A 21,176-nucleotide genomic window follows, 5' to 3' on the forward strand; every position below is an offset into this window, starting at 1 on the left:
GGTTTTTGTTTGATTTTTACTGTTTATCAAAGCTATTGGTCATATTTAAATTCTTTAAACCAGTTGAATAGTGTTTCGCCAGGTACTTTCGTGCATGACTGAACCCGAAACTTTCAGGTTACTTTCAGATTACTTTGTAATACTGTATAAGGATTGCCCAAGTGAAAAAGAAACGTTGATTGTAGCAGCGTTGTATCTAATCGAAGTAGGGAAATATGTTTATTGATAGATAGCGCAGTGTGATTCCCAGTTTGCACTTGTAGCAAACGGCGCTTGCCTTCTGTTTTCTCAGTTAAAGAAAGTTGCTTAGCGCGGTCTAGTACATAGTGGATTCCTTCAGATCAGCACAAAGAGGTGTGTCATCTAACTTCTTCGCACAGAAGACACATGCTTTAAAAAAATGTATCCTCCATACAGCCCTGATAGCTCCGTATGTGACCCATAACTTCGGTCCCGTAAAAAGTCACTGAAAGGTTAACGAGTCACATGTGACAAGGAAGTACAGAACACCATGGAACAATGGATCTGTCAACAACCTATGAGTTTCTATATTGAAACCATCCACTCTCTTCCTACACACTGGGATCAGTGCATCGTGTTGATGGCAGTTATCTGTAGCTGTCATATGACACATTAACTTTACTTCACATATTCTGTAATAAACTATTCTTTATATATAAGACCGTAATTTCCTTTTCATTTGGACAAATCTTATAAATTGCTGTTGGGCGTGTCACTAAACAAAATATAAATAAATGAATAATATATTTACAATATGTAACTGAGTCTACTATTATGTTATTTTCACCTCCAGGGAAGACAGTGGTGGACTGAATCAGATGAACCGTGGCAAACGTTAGCGTGTTGCAAAGAAATAGTAAAAGCTTTAAACTCAGGAGATCCAGAAAACTATGTGTGCCATTTTCCCATCCATCAAGATGGTTCCTGTAATGGTCTTCAGCATTACGCTGCATTAGGTCGAGATACTGCTGGTGCCGCTAGTGTAAACCTATCACCAGCAGAGAAACCACAAGATGTATATGGATGCGTTGTAACTTTGGTAAGTATAAAGATAGGAATATATTTGTACTTGAAAAGTTTTATTTTTAATGCTTGTGTGTATGTCCGCTTTTATTATGGTTTTAAAAAACCCTAAAGATACATTGTTTTAATATTATATTTATCAATTATGTCGTACACGCACCTTGCACTATTCTATTTATCCAGCGTAGACGATGCTTCTAAAGCATTAGAACAGGATATGGTCGATATCTTTTTACCTGTTTGGTTCTAAAGAGTATATGAAATTGAAATTGGGAGCTTTAGTGGAGATTTAGATTGAGAATTTGAATTAGGAATACCACATGGTAGATAGTTATACATCTGTTATACAGGTATTCATTTGTTCGTGTCAGTTAATATTGATTCTATTGGAAGGCACTACACTCAAAGTGAGGTCTTAGAGATTATATTACATACTGAGATTAATACTGCTATCTTCGTTTCATAGTAATTTGTAAGCACTAGGCTGTTACCAAATCAAAATCTTTGTATTGGTTTTTATCATTGAGAAAAGTAGTGTGTGTGTGTGTTAAAGAAGAAACGGGGATTGGGGGGTAGAATAGTGGCGATTACTACCTTTTCGTATGTATATTGCTTGCTTGTTCGTTTCCAGAAGATTTTAGTCCACAGCTGAAGTATGTCTATTTGGTAGCAAATGGGAAACCATCTTCTTGAGGAAAGGAAAGCTACGAAACTTTTATGTTTTGTTTTGATGTTTCTTTTATGTAAATGAGTGAGAGATACAGATGAGCCTGACAAAGAAATCATACTTATTGTGTAGTTTGGATTAACCTGCTTTTAAGGTAATTACAATGATAAAGGAAGTAAATCAAATGTGATAATATATGTAGATTCTAAGCAGCTTTTTAAATTTTTTATTGTATTTATTTATTTGTGTATAGGTAGAAAAGGAGCGAGCGAAAGATGCCGAAAATGGCATTAAAGTAGCTCAAATTTTGGACGGTTTTGTTCAGCGAAAAGTTATTAAACAAACTGTGATGACTACTGTATATGGAGTGACAAGATACGGTGCAAGGCTTCAGATTGCTCGGCAGCTGAAAGGTAGGTTCATTCGTAGAATTAAATCATTTTTTCCTGGCGTTATATTATTTATTAGTGTGTTTTCGGAGTGTACTTGCTAAAAGACCAGAATGGTTCTACTTCGAAACTGACGCTATATTATTTATTCGTGTGTTTTCCAATTCTACTTGCTAAAACACCAGAATGGTTCTACTTCGAAAACTAAAACTAAACCTATGTTGATCAGGTGAAGCTGTTTTCTTTTGAGGAAGCAACACTGTTAAAATTCGGTTGTTCATACGTAGGTTGATCGATAAAGACTGATCAGTGTTTATGAGGTGAATACAACAGCAGGGCACAGAAAACGAAACACGTTTGTGTACTGAGAGAAGTGACGAATAAATTGAGCAAGTTTGAAGGACATAACGTCAGGAATGTGACCTTGGCAGCCCCGTTCAAGCTCACGTTATTTTAGTTTCGTATAAGGCAACATGGAAGTGACACGCGAAGAACAGTACAGAAGTTCTGTTGACTACCTTGCAAAGACCTACGTTCCGTGTGTACCTCATCCTCCATATAGCCCTGATTTAGTTTCTTGTGATTTCTTTCTTTTTCCAACTTTGAAGAAACACTTCCGGGGACGGCGATTTTGAAGAATCTGTCCAAAAATGGATTCTAGCATGTCTTTGATGACTGGCAAAAACGTTCAGGCAAGTGCATTGCATGTAATGGGGGACTATTTGGAAAAAGACCATCAACATTTGGAGAATTAGTACAAGGTAATTATGTTTTATTCATTCATGATAATTGTTTATTGATCATTCCTCGTATATTTTCTTAGAAAATAATAGTTCACTTGTGTGTGTCTCCTCCTCATCCCCCTATGTACTTTTATCTTATGTAGTCTTACGTAAGAGAGTGCTGTTTTTTAAGACCTAGGAGAATAACTTAAGAGCAAAAAACAATCAGCCAAGGAAAAATTGAATGCTACTCTTACCAAGAAGCATACTAGGTGACTCGTTTAATTCTGGGTAGCTACAATATTTACGCGATTGTAAACATATGTTTTTTAAACTGTGTTAGTGATTCAATGAAATGCTTCTCGACTAGGATCAGTATATCGTTAACACTGCCGATTAACACCTTTATCGACGCACTAGGAATAAATTCAAAATATATCGCCAGAAGCCTCCAGAAACAAGTTTTCGCCACCGTGTAATCTCATTGTTGTCATGGTGAATTTTAATTATAGTTTTTAACAAGAAGGAAGTCCAAATTTTACGTTGATCATGTTTAAATTTTGTAGATATTTTAAGTATATACAGCTAGAAAATACGTAAATTTGAACTTTAGTTTGTAAAATGTAGTGATATACAGAATGAATCGGAGAGAAAGCGAAATATAAGTTATTATGAGAAATGCAGTAAGTAAGTGGATCGTATATTTTTTTCTTCTCACTTTTAACTTACTAAGCACTTTTGGTTATTTCAGATATCCCAGATTTTCCAAAGGAATATGTATGGCAAGCATCAACATATCTAGTGATGAAAACATTTGAAAGTTTAAGAGAAATGTTTACATCAACGAAACAAATACAGGTAGGTTATCCAACAGAGTTAGGTGAAATATCGAATCTAGAACAACAAAAATATTTCAACATACCGTCAACAAGAAATATATAAAGTACAAGGTGCTTACATTAAAGTGTCGCAATTCACAGTGATCCTGCGCGAGCAGTAATCAGCATATTACATTGAAATTAGGTAAATATGCTGTTGAGACGGAAGCGAGTTAAGCTGAAAAAATACTAATTACACTTTCCACCACATAGAAACTGTACAGGTAATACGCACGTGGAAATGGTTCTAAATGTATGGATAAGACCATTATCTATTATATCATAAATACTTTCACAAAGTTTGGAATGATGCTGTAGGCATCCAGAGTGGCACAGTGCTGCCATCTGTGTATAAAGCGGAAGATGCATGAAGTGTGTATTTGACTGTTCATGACATACGTTGATATTGTACTGAGTTCTGATGGAGTGGGGCGATTACGAAAATTGTATAGCAGTAATTGCAGTATACAAGGTCGGGAAGACAGCAGGTGAGATTTTCAACCTCCTGAAACCCCTACAAATCAGCAAGAGATTCGTGTATCGCGCCATACAGCGATACACCGATACTGGAACGGCAGGTGACCGCGCAAGGAGTGGCAGACCACGAATGGTACGAACCCCGCAGGTCCAGAAAGCAGTTGCAGCAAGAATTGGAAGAAATCCTGTTCGAACACCAAGTGTGATGGCTGCTGAGATGAACATCAGCAGAAATTCCATGTCTCGTGTGCTCAGGAGTGACCTATATCTACGGGCATATAAGAGGCGGACTGATCACTTTCTGACCCAAACATTAATGTCGCTGAGGGTCCTTAAATCAAAGAGACTGTTGCGGCGTTACGCCAACAATCCGCACAGAAAGATTCTGTTCACTGATGAAAAGTTGTTCACAAGTGAGCAGGCCTACAACGCCCAAAATGACCGTGTGTATGCCACGTCATGTACTGCAGCTGCTGAGGCAGCTCCAAGGGTTCAGAGGGCCTATCATTCTGCCGCAGTAATGGTTTGGTGGGGAGTGAGCTGCTCAGGCACAACCCAACTGCATTTTTGCGAAAAAGGTGTTCAAACATCTTCCAAGGTGTACCAGGTCACAGTGCTAACACCTATAGTGAAATCACTGTCTGCTACCATGTTTCCTGGAGAAAGGTGGACTTTCCAGCAGGATTCCGCTCTAGGCTACAAAGCGAAAACAACCGAGAACTGGCTGGCACGGAACGTCCCCGACTTCATTTCTACCGCTGATTGGCCTTCTAGCAGCCCGAACCTTAACCCATTGGACTATAAACCTTGGGCAGTCCTTCATGCAAAGGTCTGCCATAAATGACATCCTTTTTTCGACAGTTTGAAACAATCCTTGACCCAAGCAGTGAACAATTTTCCCATGGACGTGGAGCGTAATGCCATTGCCATTGACCAGTGGCCGGACAGACTTTGTTCCTGCATCAAGGCCAATGGGGGACATTTCGAAAAATGATTCGTGCGTCAGGTGTACAACATATCAATGTAAAACATGACCAAAATAAATTGCCTTGGTGTTAATACCCTCTGTGTTATTCACATTCAGATTTGTGACAGTATTTATGATATAACTAGGTAGATCGAAGCGGTCAAACGTGTGAGATAAATGTAATGCAAGCAAGGTGAAGGGCAGGTGATTGTAACAAATGGTGCAAAGGGAACATCATTAGGAACAATGCGGAGGTAACAAAATGTGAAACCTTATTTCCATTTAACGGTAACAAAAGCTGAATTGGGAATAATTTTAACATTTGCGGTTACAGTGACCAATTTACATAACATGCTCATATGGCAACCAGACATCCGCAAAATGTCGTGCGCAACAATTGCTCGCAGCAGTTCCGGTGAAATTGTTGCGACATGCTGCCTAATGCTGTCCTTGAGATCCGCCAGTAATTGGACATTTCCCTGGTAGGCCTGAGTTTTCAGATATCCCTACAGGCAGAAGTCACAATTTTAGATCGGGAGATCTTGCTGGCCACGCATCTGGAAAACCTCGTGAGATAATGCAATCAACAGTGAAGGTTTCACAAAGCATATCTTCGACGTGACGACCCTGTCTTGCAAGAAAAACAGTTATCTCCAAGCAGTTTCGTGCGTGTAACGCAGGAATCACATGTCGCACTGAAAGGTCTCTATAATGTGCCGATGTTACGGTACAGGTGACAACTCCTTGGCGTGTCATGTCAAAGAAAAAAACGTGCCAATAATGAATGTTCCTGTAAATCCACACCACACAGTCACATACGCACAACATGGCTGTTCTGCACAACATGGGATTATCCGAGCCCCATACCCGACAGTATTGCGTGTTCACTCTCGCTTCTAGTGTAAAATGCGCCTCATCAGTCCACAGGATACCCCACGGCTACATGTTATCCACTTCCATCCATTCTGAAAACCTAAAGGCAAACTTAAGGCGTTGCAGCGAATCGTGGGGTTTCAGTTGCTGTACTGTGTGAATCCTGTAAGGATACCAGCGTAAAATGGCCCTATGAACTTCCCTCACTGTTGATCATGGGATGGCCAATTCCCGTGACACCGCCCGAGTACTGGTATATGGTAGCGGAATATGGAGCACATACTGCGTGGTCCACAATAGCCACAGAAACCTCGTCAACAACCTCCGTTGGAATGAGTCGTCTTCTTCTTGAAGCCACACGCAACTCACCCGTTGTCTCGAATTTTAGTACCATCTTCAAGCCATTTTTTCATAGCAGTCCGTTCTCATTCCTTTCAGACGCCGATATTCCCTCAGTGCTACACTGTAATTGCTTCTGTTCTGATAGACCCAGTTTACTAACAGTGTACGGTCTCTTATCAATAGCCATGCTGCTCCTCACGCGATCGTGTGTATGAAGTGTGAGCTCGCGTGTGTTACGGCCTGGACAGCGCGACATTTTCTCGTGGTGGCGGAAAGTGAAACTAATATTTTCTTCCAACTTAACTCGCTTCCGCATGGTCTCATTAGTATATTTACCTGATTACAGCCCGCACTAAACCGCCGTGAATAGCGGTACTTTAATTGTAACCACCAACCACCTTGTATAACTTCAAATTATGGGTGAAACAGCGTAATTTGATTATTTTTTACTGCACTATATTATCTCTTAATATGCAATAAAATTATTTCGAGGATCATAATTTTACATTAAATATGGTGCTAAATAATAACTTTTGTGACTGATTCTTCAGTTATTAGCAAACTGGCTTTCTCATTCCTAGAATTTCTAGTAGCAATTACTTGGAAATTAATTAATGAATTTGATTTTTTTTTGGTACTATTATACACCAAGTTTTCTTGGTTTTTGGTACTGAGTTTTCTTTCATTAATGGAACCACTACACTACTTAAATTTGTTTATAAATGAAAGAAAACTATGGAATAGATGTTATTAGGAACGAATTGTATGTTCTATGACAAAGTACAGAATAGGCGTTATTAGGAACGAATTGTGTGTTTTATGACTAAAACAAAAGTACGGAATAGGCGTTATTAGGAACTTATTGTGTTTTATGACTAAAGCAAAAGTATGGAATAGGCGTTGTTAGGAAGGATTGCATGTTTTATGACCAAAACAAAAGTACGGAATAGGCGTTATTGGGAACAAATTGTATGTTTTATGACTAAAACAAAAGTACGGAATAGGAGTTATTAGGAACGGATTGTGTGTGTGTGTTATGAATAAAAGCAAACGACGGGGTAGGGGGTATTAAGAACGATTGTTGATGTATGAATGAAAGCAAACTACGGAAAAGACGTTACTATTAACGGATTGTGTGTTTTATGAATAAAACTAGGAAACAGACATTCGAAGTACTTAATTAAAATTTCATTACTTTGGTCAAGTTGTAAAGCTTATCTCACACGTAACACCAGGGTCGTTAAAAGATCCTGTTTTAATAATTTTAAGCTTCAGCAACAGTCATATTGACGGATAATTGAATATGTGAAATGATTTTACAGGTGTCAAGAAAGGTGCACACTTATCACTGTACATGTTGTTTTATCGGAAAGAATGAAGCAGTGCGACTAAGTTTCCTTTAACATGGAGAGAATTAGGTGCAAGTTAATCGGAGACCGTATTCAGATTGGGGAATTTGTTCCGAAGTAGTTGACTAAAGAACGTATTTGGCTTTTGTTACTATTCGGAATTAACGTGTAGCTAACCATTTGGAGCTAACAAATGCCTACCAGATAGTGGAAAGACAGTGAAAAAAGTAGAAGCTAGTCTGAAAATAACGCCTCAGGGTTACATGTAAACCTTCCTTCCTTCAGGTCTTCTCGTTAAGCTACAATTTGTACTTGTTGAGCTACAGTTTGTATGTGTTAAGCTACAGTTTGTGCTTGTTAAGCTACAGTTTGTACTTCAGGAAGTCTTCGTAGTGTCATTTGATGCATGTTTTACTTTGTGCATCCTGCATCTATATACTACTATATACGTACGTTCAGCATAGTTTTACTAGAAAATACGCTTCTATGAATTTACAGCGCTTTTTCGTGGATGATTGTATATTTGGAATGTAACATCATTCATAGTCAAAGCCGGATGAGTCATAACATCTTCACTTTCGTTCCACGATTCAGTCTTTATTTCGGTTCAATTTAATAGGGATATTTTTTTTCTTAATCAATAGAATCGTATACCTATTATGTTAATGGTGGGGATTTTATTAACAATTTTATTTTATTTTATTAAGCAGAAAGCTACTAATTTGAGATGCAATCAATCAGCACTACGATGAAATCTTTAAAAATGCTTACCCTGGATGGATTTTCGTACTGAACTGTCAGAAGAATGTGATCCAAATTCAACACGAATCCTAATTGTCATATAGTAAGGAACATGCGTATTTGGAGTAAGGCCATAATAAATGTTACACTTGTTGCGCACGGGTGTAGTGTGGCACGTTAGCAGAGGTTGGTTCCTTACCAATGTTCCTTTCTCTGACCCAGTAAGATGTGCCGTGTGACACGCCAATGGAAATGCCAGTGACAGGGTGTCTATCGGTCACGAAAGTCATGAAAAAAGTCACGAAATCAGAAAACGGTCATGAAAGTCAAGAAAAAGTCACGAAATTTAGCTTTTGGGTCATGATTTTTTTTTCATCTGTACTAATATAAGTGTAGACTGGCAAATTTTGTTTTATAAATCGTCAAAATTCACCACCAAAAAGGTCTATGGTCGGCTTCAGACGCTTCCACATCGTAAGCAAAGCACGCTTCTATCGCATGCATGAAAATTCGACTCAATTCGCACCTAAATTTGCCCTTGAAAATGTTTCGAAATTTTATGGTTTGGGAAAGAAAAGGTCACGAAATTTCAATTTGGAATTTTAGTAGACACCGTAAGTGACCAACGTTACCAAGGAAGAACAGCGGGGTGTGATACGCTTTCTTTGTGCGGAAGGTGTCCATCCAGCGGACGTATACAGGAGAATGCAGGGTGTGTATGGTGCAAAGTGTGTTTCAGACAAAACAATGCGAAAGTGATGTCGGCGTTTTTGTGGTGGCAGGGAGACACTGCTGATGATGCGCGATCCGAGCAGGTGACAAATCTTATTCCTGATTAGACAGTTGCTGCTATTGACAATTACATTCAAACTGATAGACGGGTCTCCTTGGATGCCATTAGTGCTCAAGTACAGGTGTCTCATGGTAGTGTGCATGAGCAATAGACTTGGTTACCGGAAGGTTTGTACTCAATGGGTCCCCAAGTGTTTGTCCGAGGAACAGCAACACAACAGAATGGGAATATCACTGAACCATTTGGTGCGATATCAGAACGAAGGTGACGATTTCCTTGGAAAGATCATTGCCGGAGATGAATCCAGATACCCACTTTTTCAACCGGAATCCAGACGTCAAAATATGCAGTGTAAGCATGCAGGGTCACCTAAACCAAAGCAAATTTGTTCCACAACCCACCTGCAAAGGACATGGTGACTGTGTTCTTCGACGAGCAGGACCCTCTGCTAGTGGAATTCCTCCCCAAAGGAAAAACAATAAACGCCAACAAATACTGCGACATTCTTCATCGGCTGCGGTTAGCAATCAAGAATAAACGCCGGGACAACCTCACAAAGAGCATCATTTTATTTCACGACAATGCCCGGCTTCATGTTGCCAAATAAACACAGGATGTTTTGGCGTCATGGAAATGGAAAGTGCTAGACCTCCCCGCGTCTAGTCCTGACTTGAGTTCCTGTGATTTACACATTTTTGGGCCACTCTAGAAACACCTCCGGGGTCACCACTATGGATCAGATGAAGTGTACCAAGCTGTGACAGAGTGGTTTCATACTCAATCCAAGGAATTCTTCTTCCAGGGCGTTCATAATCTCGTGTCAATGGGGTATAAGTGCCTCAACAGCAGTGGTCATTATACAGCCCTAACCAGTAATAAAATCTGAACATGGAAATTTACCTTTTCATTTGACTGTTGCATCTTGTATATATATTCTCCAAATACGTGTGTTCCTTAATAACGATGCTTTATTACTTTCTGAAATTCAATAAATTTTGCAGTATATCAACACATCGTTACCATGTGACGACATACATATTGTTAGTACGATAGATAAATTGTTTTCTTTCTAATTGTTAGAAAAAAGAAGCCTTAATGGAGACATGTAAATGTAAATATTAAGTATTTACAGGAGCGTAGCCAGAAAGAAGGAAACTAGTCAGAATTGTATTTTCTTTATCCTGTATGTTGATTAACAATGTCAGATAAGCTTTGATATTATCAGTGTATACCGTAAGTAATAATAGAAGTGAATAAAAAATCCGGAAACCTTGTTAGAATTTTTCTGTCCATCCAAGTATACGTATAATTTTGTGAACCATGATGCAGAACAAGATGCGACTTTAATTGTGCTAAATATTTCGGCATGAGCTTGTATAGTGACGCGATCAAACAGCCTTGCTTTTGACACCTTTATTAAGTTGCAATCTATCTGTGAGTCTAATAACTATCTAATGACTTTGACTGAAGTAACTGATCCAGTTGGAGTTCCTTATTTGGCTGCGCCAGCGTACTTGATTATCTTGAAGAATACTTACTAATATAAATAAATAAAATGTGGTCATTTTTAATTGGTGATAGATGCTATCGACTGGATAAATATGTACAGTTGTACCTGGTGTCACGAATTTTTGTACTTCAGTCACATGGTTTTAGTGTACGCTGACTCTTCTGTCAGTATCTAAAAATTGCTAAACTGGACACATATTTTAGGTTCTTAGGAAGGGAGAAGAAGTGACATGTGTGTCCAGTTGAACAAATTTTAGATGTCATCAACAGAAGTGACAGCAAACACCGAAATTGATTGAACTACAAAAATTCGTGATATATATGATCATTTTTGACCATGTATCATGTAAGAATAGGATAAAGAACTATGGGATGGTGAAAACCTTTTGTTAACAAACTGGTATGCATCATTGTATAATTAAATGTAAATAAATACATTATTTATTTATTTGAATTTTTTGTGTGTGTATGTATATATACTCTCAAGATTAATTTTGCTGGATGATTTCAGGATTGGTTTACAGAATGTGCCCGATTGATCTCACAAGTTTGTGGACAGAATGTCGAGTGGGTAACACCTTTAGGGTTGCCAATTGTACAGCCTTACAATCGCAGTAATAAGAAGTTGGAAGGATATTTCAACTTGAAGAAGCTTCGTGAACATTATGTCATGGATATGTTTGAGTGAGTCGAATACAGTATTGTTAATGTAACTACTTGTAGAGTCTTAATCTAAAATAAACTCAAAAGACATTTCTATATTCTTTTACGGATTTGTTAATATATATATGTTTTATCTGGAATTTTTGCTAACTTGTCAGCATCATGAAAACAAGTAAAAATAGGAAAGTTGAGTAGGGAGAACGATAAATTTGAATTAATTATATGAGAGATTCATGAACATCTTGGAACAACAGTTTTCAGAATATTTTTTTTCTGATAGCACAATTTTCATTCAATTAAACTCAATTCAATAATGTTAGTCATATTAATACTTTCATTCAATTTAACTCTGATTTTATATAGATCATATAAGATACATTACACTTCAGTACTTCCATTGACCTCCTTTATTAGCAACATTCGAATACTGTGTCTGCACAATAATACGACAATACTATAACAGTAACATGTTTGTCATGTATAAGTTAATTTGAGTTTACAGTTATTTTCTGCAAATGTAAACTACTATTTAAAGAAAAATAAAGTAGAACAGTATTGTAACTTGTGTTAACACAATAGATATGTCTGTCACGAAATATTATATACAGTAGTTACCTGCGAACAAGAGTGACATATAACATCGTTACTTAATCGTGGAATGACATTGGATGATTTTCTCATGATCCATTAACCCTTAAGTACTCGCACGGGGTGTACACAGACCCCCCGAACAGGTAGATTTTGTGTTGCTAGCTAGAAGTCCTGATGAAAAAAAATAACAAAAGGTCTCAAAACGAGTACCAAAAAATCTAATCGCAATAAATACTTTTAACAACATGTCTAGAGTTATGCTACATTGTCTTAATTATTTAAAAAATATTTTTATTGTAAAAAAGTAATATAAATTTGGGGGTCTATTGGACCCCGCGCGAGTACTGCTGTCACAAAAAAGGCGCGTGTACTTACGGGTTAAACAAATTAAGGGAGGAGACCAAAGTTATTTATTTAAATATTAAACGTCAAATGGTTTAATAAATGCCATCATATCGTTAGTAACGTTGGTTACATATATTTAATATCTTCGGGATAAGTTAGATGGTCTCTCAGAGTGTCATTCTTCAAATATGTGACTGGTTGAGGCGAGAGAATGCCTGAATAATCAGTAAATTCGAACGTAAGACGAAAGGTTTTACTGTAGTTATGCGTGACCTGTGGTTATTCGTAAGTGTTATCGTATTAAATGGTTGTGTAATAAATTTATGTAGTTTATATATATATATATATATATATAAGTTGAATTAGTACATACAAATTTATAGTTTACGAATTCAATAATAACTTTTTTCTACTAATTTAAAATTTTATACTTTTCAGACGTCCGAACGTAATGAAACAGAAGAATGCATTCCCTCCTAATTTCATTCATTCTTTAGATTCTAGTCACATGATGTTGACCTCGATATTCTGCGAGAGAAAAGGCATCACATTTGTCTCTGTACATGATTGTTTCTGGACTCATCCGAGTACAGTGACCATTATGAATAAAGTAAGTTTGTATTTCTATTACAGTGTTTAGTTATTTCCAAAACGTATGATTTTCTGAAAAAAACTTGATGTATATTTGACCTTTTTATAATTCTTCTTCTTCTTTGTAATTCTAAGAGTTCAGATCTTCCTGGTTTAGTGATGCATTTCCTCAGAAAGACCAACATAAAGGGAGAAGGAAGGAACTTTTAAGGAGAGAATATTTTTTGGACTTTCGTCTTTCATATAAAGGAAAGCTTTAGAGATATTAGATCTCAATTCGGTATAAGTTCAGGAAACAAGAAATTGTATTTATACTGTTCTATATTTTTATTTTAGTCTTATAATCGCACGTTTCTTCACTATGAACTAACGTCCGGCTGGATATTGAACCTGAAACTTCCCACTATAACTACAAATTCTTCCACTGGGGAAACGTAGTTGACGGCATTGGGCATATCAACTGAAATTTTCAATAATTTCCATTAGTTCACTTAATAAGTAGCATGTTCTACTCTCATGACCGTACTTTTTTGAAGACTAGTGCCCAAGACGTTAAATGTAAAAATCGATAGATATATTAAAGTAGATATTATCTAAATCAATCAATCAAAATATTTCTCTCTCTCTCACTCACTCACTCACTCACTCTCTCTCTCTCTCTCTCTCTCTCTCTATATATATATATATATATATATATATATGTGTGTGTGTGTGTGTGTGTGTAATAGTGAACTGAAATCCACTCAATTTATTTCACTGCACTACAATATCTAAGATTATAGCTGTATAAACTGAACAGAGGTAACAAATGTTCAACACTGCATTAAATCATTGCTTTTATGAGCCAAATAGAAATTTTTCTTCATGTTGATGTTTCAATACTCTCTTTTACTACTGCTTTTCACTGTTGCCAGATCAATCACTACTGTTTAACACTGTTGCCAGATCAATGTATAAATATAAACCGAAATTGCAAAGAATCTATATATATTAAAAGTTCAAATCTAGGATAATTGTAGCATAATTGTGGCCTGTGCCCCTAGAACTGTATAGACGAAGCTTTAAAAAAATCGAGCAAACATGTGGGTTTGGACAGTAGCGGTTTCTGACGTAGGGCTACCGGGCTACAGCACGCTTCCTATGTTTGTGTATTTGTGTTAGACTAATTATAGTTCAAAAAATTTTCATCTATTCATTTGTTTAAACTGTTCATCAATTAATAAAATACAGAACTTTCCCATGACAATCTTCTTTTTCAAGCGTGGAGCGCGATTATCAGCGCCTTCAGCAGTGTGGAAGTTGTACTAACGAACCGAGCGGGCTGTACTGAATGGAGCCCGCTTGAACTATACAAGCCTACTCAACAAATATGTCTCTAGCATGGAGCAAAGATCTCAATATGCCTTGTCCACTTTCCTTTTTTTACACCCAGAATAGCTTTCACCGTGCTGTGTTAGGTTGAGCCCGAAGACATTCTGCTCAAGCGCCAAGTATTCCTCTTTCTCGCTTTCTTCTGCTTACTGGCGGCGCTCGCTGCTCAGTTCTGTCTTTTCTCCTCTTTTTTATTTTCTTTAATCCTAAAGGTCCGGGAGCCCAGAATTGTCGGGAGTGTATATTAAATGAATTGAACATTTTTGACACAGATTCAGATCGTAGCAAAATAATAGCGCACACATTTAATGTGGCATCGGTAATAAGGGATCAATTAATGGCGTACAATCTAAAATTAAAGAACACTTTCTTTTGGCACACTACGTCCATTGTTAACCAATTAAATTTGATAATGGGAAGAATTGCATCTCAAAATCATTCGACAAGGTTTTTTTTCCTGTAGTCTTTAAGGGTTTTCCACATTTCTCCTCCTGCTCCCCTCAGCTTGTATCTGTTTTGGAAAAAGTGGCTCTACGACGTATTCCGAGTGGGTCAGCTACTCGATGGAATTTCAAGTCACGAACCGTCAATTCCATCTATGAAAATTAAAATGTTTCGAAGGAGTGTTTTTCAGAACTAGAGAAATCCAACACAGGGAATTCATGTTTTGGTTAGAATTCTTTCACAAAATAATGCCGCATGTGAATATTTTATATAATCAAATTCAGTGCAGGCATACCATTAAAGTACAAACAACACTTAAATATTTCATTGAAGCCATTGAGAAAATTCGGAATGACACAGACAATATTAGGACAAGTGATATGTTTCTTCCAACATTTGGTGAAAACAAATGTGGGCGGATTATATCTTGCAGAGTACCCAATGCCAAAGGAGTATGTGATCGCATTTCTGCGGATGCGCGAAACCGATTTGAGAAAACAAGCCATTTGGATGCCGCCAAACTTCTGGATTCTGCAAATTTTAGTGATTTTTCCGAAACATTTCTGGACACTGCGGTTGAAAGCTACCCAATGTTAGGTAAGCAGTGCCTTCGAACTGAGCTTTTGGTTCTGTCAGCTTCAGTGGCGGCGTAAGGGCGGGGCGAGCGGTGCCACGGCCCCGGGCCCCACTTTGTGGGGGCCCCGACGGTAGGTAAAAAATAATTACTAAGAAACCTTGTTAGCACGAGCCATACAAGGGCCGTCGAGGTTTATAATCCACACCTTCCCTAAATGTACACGCAATTAATTGTCAATCAATATTATACTAAATAACCGATGAAACAACAGAAATATCTGTCTAATAAAGTTAATCAGTGCTGGATTTCCGTATAAGCTAAACAAACTATAAGCTTCGGGAATCACTCTCTGCAGCAAACAGAAAGAATGCTTATGTAAATGAATGTCAAAAATAGAAGTGTATAAATCACGATTGTTTGAAAAGGGGCCCCAACCTACTTCACTGGGGCCGGGCCCCAGTTTGCCTTACGCCGCCACTGGTCAGCTTATCTTTAAAAACAATTTACAGGACAATTTTAGCGAAATAACAACCCTTTTGCAAATAATAGTGACCATACCAATGTCCACAGCAGAGCCTGAGAGATGCTTTTCGTCTCTAAAAAGAATTAAGACATTCGTAAGGAATTTCCGTAGGTCAGGAAGGTTAACTGTCCTTGCCATGCTCTCGATAGAAAAAAGTTTGATCAACAACATGCTAGATTTCAACTCCAGGGTGATAGAAAAGTTTGCCAGCATTAAGAATCGAAGGATGGATATCAACTTCCTCCTTCAGTGGGTAAATACACACACACATTATATATATATATATATATATATATATATATTGTAGCACGCTTTGTTAATGACAGTACGAACCGCCACTGGGTTTGGAAATAAAAAACTTCGGCATAGACATACGCTATTCGAGTATCACTCTGGTAAGAATATAAGAAGGCTAAAGTGAGTGAGACATTGCACTCGCATGAAAAATAAGCAAGAAATATATTGAGTTCTGTAGGAAGCCTTGTAAGAAATAAATCTTTTAATAGGACAAGAAGTAGAAAGTATAACGTAAGGATGAATCTTCGAGAGGTGCGGAATAAAAATTGTGACTAGATCGCTTAATCACATGATTAGATCTGTAAACGTGCTTTTTATTTCTGTACCAATGAACTTACAACGGTACATTGTATATTTTGTACTAGGCTGGCTGATTTTTAATATCAGAAGAAGAGAAAGACAATAATTATAATGTTAATATATAAAGATATTCGGATGTTTTAAATAATAAGGTTTTGGATCGTCGTTGGCAGGACAACCAGAAAAACAAGATATAAATAAAAGGAAGTGATTACATAGAAATTGTCGTAACTTTTAATGGCTCAAATTAATAATAATAAAAGAACCAGTTTTATCGTTGTAAACTTTTTTTTTTTTTTTTTAAAGTAGGTTCGTGCCATTTTCCGGTGCTTGCCACCTTTCTAACTTTATTTTGCATTAGCAAATCTAATTTGAGTTTTTTTTTTTTTTTTTTTTTTTTTTTTAATTGAGTAATTGTATGTTTTCTTTTGTGTTCTAGGTTTGTAGGGAGCAGTTTGTAGCTCTTCATTCAGAGCCTATCCTTGAAGATCTTTCAAAGTTTCTGGTTGAAAAGCACAGCTATCATGAAAGGTAATTGCTGTATCTAGTCATTTATTTAATAACTAAGATATAATTCTGTTAATCAAGAGTTTAAATTAGATTCCAAATAACTTCGTTGGACTCTTGAGGTCGATTAGGGATCGAATCCTGAACCACATATATGGCATACACTTGTGTTAGATATTCGTTTCATAGGAACCCAGTTAGTAATCTTGTTTATTTTATTGATAAGTAGAGGAAACAGGTAATTTTTAATACACTAATTCCTCTACAGATACGAATTCAATGATGCCCAGAGTTATATATATAAAATAGAAAAAAATGAAATGAAATCTTTGAGTTTTACGTCCCACGGTTATGCCGATTAAGCTAAAGGAGACGGTGGTTATGAGTAATGAATGAAATGGTGGAATGAAGAAAGTGGAAGGAAACGGGAGAACCCCGAGAAAACCCACGCACACGGTGTTTGTCCACCACAAAGTTCACTTGGCGGGGATATATAAAATATATATATATATAAAATGGACAGCGAATCGAACCCGGGGTTTTCGGCATACCGTATCGATGCATTAACCACTACGCTACCCAGTCCGCCCTCTGAATGCATACATTATCTCAGTCTTGAAGTGGGTGTTCATTCACTCAGATCTGTTTAGAGAGCGGACTGGGTAACGCAGCGGTTAATGCATCGGCACTGTACGCTGAAAATCCTGGATTCTAAGAGTCGGTCCAGTCGTGCATTTTTCCACTCTTTGTGTAATCTTGTGTATTTTAACAAACATTTTGTTTAAAGTTAGATGCACATTTAAGTTGTTTCCGCAGGAAATAACCGGATTCGATCCCCAAGTGATTAAAGTTACTCTGTATTTTGCATTAATAAAGGAACGAAGTGGTACCTTGAATTAAGACCGCAATCTCAATATACTTCGCTCATGTTATGCAGATAATGGTCAGGAATCTTAAAATTGGGTTGGATCTAAGCTGCGGAAATTATAAGCGGAATGTGTTTATGTTTTAATTGTTTTATTCTTCCCGAATACTTTGGCTCTGTTCTGCTGAACTAAAAGCAGTCTTAGTAATATTGACAGTTGATTCAGTATTTGATATTTGTGCATTTTGTTCCAAGAATATATTTGGAGTTTTATTCGGAAAAAATCGAAATCTTGCATTTAGTAAGTTTGTTGATGGTACTGTATTTGGTTGGGCGAATTGAAACTAAATCCGAGTTTGTATTGGAATAGGAGGCAGTATTGTCAATATGGTATTCACCTGCAGTATCCCAAATTGATATGTAGCAATATTGCTGATTAGCTGATAATATTCATTAACTTTCACATTAGTTTTTACCATGCATAACGTATATTTTGTACCACCGACAGTTTAGATTATATAATTGCATTTTAAATTTGATAAAGAGTGGAAGTACGTTTTCTTTTTTTTTTTTTCATTTCATAACAGAAAAGAAAAAAAAATTCTTATAATATTAGCACATGACCTTTAAATTCGTTGACGTAAATATTTATAGATAGGTTGGATAAAAAGTATTAGCAACACTTTCTCACGTCAGAGTGCTATGTTTCAGCATTACAAAGTTCCCGTAGCTGATAGGGGAATGTGAGGTGATGAAGTAAGACGAGTGGTAACAGCTGTGTGTTTCGAGGGTGATTGAGAAAGTAATGCCTCCAAGACACAGTAACACAAGTAATGCCTTTATTTGTGTTTGACAGATAGCATCGATACAGGTATCAGTGGAAAGCTTGCAATGACAGCTGCAAATAGTGGCATCATCTTTCAACATAGTCCCATTATGGGCAACAGACTTGCGCCACGCGAAACTAGGTTTTTCTTGTTCGTTCTCATTCAACGTCTTCCCGTTCCTGTTTCATAAAGCGCTTAGAATGAATCTTTTATCTTAAAATTCCTCAGCACTTTAAAAATGAAAAGTGGAATTTTTAAAAAAATTCGGAATGTACGCGGGGGTAAGGGAGCTCATGGCGCTCACCTCTGTTACGAGGGGTCCCTGGTTTAATCCCAGGCCGTGAGTTTGTAATGAACATCATAGTGTCCGGATTTATCCCGTTTCCTCCCACATTCACATTCCACTCATTCTTTCATAATAAGTCACTTCTATGAATCATGTGTCTACTTTAGCCAAAGGGACATAACAGTTGGATGGTAAAGCTAGAAATTTTATGCTATTTCGGAGTGTACGCAAGAGAGAAAGAAATACTGCATCAGCTGAATATGGAATGCTCTTGTAAATGATCAAGTTTTCAACTTCTACAAGCTGGAAATGGTCTACTCGTGTCGTAAGTCCAGCGACGCAAATACGCTAGTTGTCGCCGGGGCAAAAACTCGCCTTGGCGCCCCCCTGACTAACCAAACCAAAACGCTCCGCCAAATATTTACTCAATTTTGCGCCCTTCCAATCCGGCGCCTGGGGCACAAGGCCAGTTTGCCACCCCTTAGTTACGTCACTGCGAAAGTAGAATATTTTGAATAAAAGTGGTATTTTTTCTTATTCAGATTCAAAATATATGCAAAAGAATAATAATGTATCTGAAATTAACATGATATTGAAAATTAACATGTGATATTGAAAATTAACCTTTTATGAGAAGTTATTCTCATCAGATCTACGACGGGACTGGTATACAGGCTTTCCGATCAGTCTGTTCGAAGCAAGTAAGTGACCTGTCATTGATGGCAGAATACTTATGATGATGACAGTGATGACAAACTGTTGATAATTGTTTTAAAATTTCTTTCCAGCGATCTTCGTGACGATGGATCCGTGATAGACTTAACGAAACGAAAAGTGAATAGGATTCTTACTCAAGTGCCACCAAGAGGTGACTTTCAGTTGGAAAGTGTATTAGACTCCATTTATTTCTTCAGCTGAAAATTAGTGCCATGGAGGTTTATGTAGCATATTGCTACTGAAGTAGTTCAATGCGTAATGTGCATTAGATAAATACTAATACTAAATAATAGGTAATCTTGTGATGTATTTTTTACTTCTTGACCGTCAAATGTGATTGTAAATAATGTATATTTATGTAAGCTTGTATTAAACAGAAAGAATGAAGTGTTTTACTAAATGTACATAATGTGGTCTTTCCTAAATATGCAGAAAGAAAGCAAATTTGTATAATTTGTTACTGTTGTTTCTGTTTAACAAAAATACTGCAGCAGAAAAATCGAAATAAAAATATAATTCGTAGTATTTTGTAGAATTTATTGGTTTTCTTTAATTAGATTTTATTAAATTTAAAATTATTTCCGAAGTTCAATTGGATTTTCATGTAGTACAGCATGCACTCCCTACATCTTTTGTTTCGACATTAAAAAAAAATAAAAATAAAATAAAAGTAACGTGTTAGTGAGTGTCTCTTCTTGTAGTTTTCTAATTGAGGTCGCCTCGGTTGAATGGATATATTCGTGAGAGCCGATCAAACATGGAAACCCTAAACTGCATTATGTAGACGTGCACGATTTATCAGTTTAAAATGAGAACAAACGGTATCGAAACGAGAGAAAATCTGGGCCATTCTTTCAGTGTGCATGTGGTAAATAAAGGATATTTCAAAATTATTTGAATGATTTTAACTCCTTATATTTTTTATTAATTATGCAAATTACTTTAAAGTTAAAAATTACTATAACTGTCCCAAACTTTAGTGGTACAAATTGCAATGTAGTAACTCACAAATGTTCAGTAATCTAATTTCTCCAAGATTCGTTTTAGCATGTTTACATCCAGTTTGCACTGCAGCAGTAATGCGTTCTTGCAATTCACGAACATCTTGGACTAAAGATGGTTTGCACACAATGTCTTTGAGATCTCCCCACTTCTGAGTGCAAACAAGCTCGAACTATCTCGTCATTCACTTCAGACGTGGGAGGCCTACCAGGCGATTTTCCCTTGCAGATGCATCCTGTTGCCTCGAATTGTTAATAGCACTTGCGAATGGAGCTCTTTTATGGTGGTTCTTTACGAAATTTTGTATGAAACTCACATTAAATACTCACAACAGACAGATTAACATGAAATTGTAGGACGCAAAATGCTTTATCTGTAGAACAGGAAGCCATCTTGCAAGTTGTCACTTGGCGGGAGAATTTCGAACTGCTATCTCCATGCCAAACAAAACTCAAGGACGTGATCGGAAGTATTTGAATACAATTTTAATCGTCGATAGAGTTTTTAACGCTCATGAAA

At 37.0% G+C, this 21,176-nt stretch overlaps 1 protein-coding gene across 1 annotated transcript in view; it reads left to right on the top strand.

The window, feature by feature from the left end:
• PolrMT (mitochondrial RNA polymerase) overlaps window positions 1-20,180 on the top strand; it is a 97,326-nt gene extending 77,146 nt beyond the window's left edge. The window contains exons 18-24 of the mRNA XM_081736945.1: window positions 815-1,060; window positions 1,965-2,124; window positions 3,574-3,680; window positions 11,263-11,435; window positions 12,789-12,960; window positions 16,893-16,984; window positions 19,727-20,180. Coding sequence (XP_081593071.1) covers window positions 815-1,060; window positions 1,965-2,124; window positions 3,574-3,680; window positions 11,263-11,435; window positions 12,789-12,960; window positions 16,893-16,984; window positions 19,727-19,856 — 1,080 coding nt within the window. The 3' untranslated portion in view covers window positions 19,857-20,180. The remainder of the gene's footprint in view (window positions 1-814; window positions 1,061-1,964; window positions 2,125-3,573; window positions 3,681-11,262; window positions 11,436-12,788; window positions 12,961-16,892; window positions 16,985-19,726) is intronic.
• The last annotated feature ends 996 nt before the right edge of the window (window positions 20,181-21,176 follow it).

The sequence above is a fragment of the Thermobia domestica genome, chromosome 13, assembly GCF_964235325.1.
Source record: "Thermobia domestica chromosome 13, izTheDome1.hap1.1, whole genome shotgun sequence".
NCBI lineage: Eukaryota > Metazoa > Arthropoda > Insecta > Zygentoma > Lepismatidae > Thermobia > Thermobia domestica.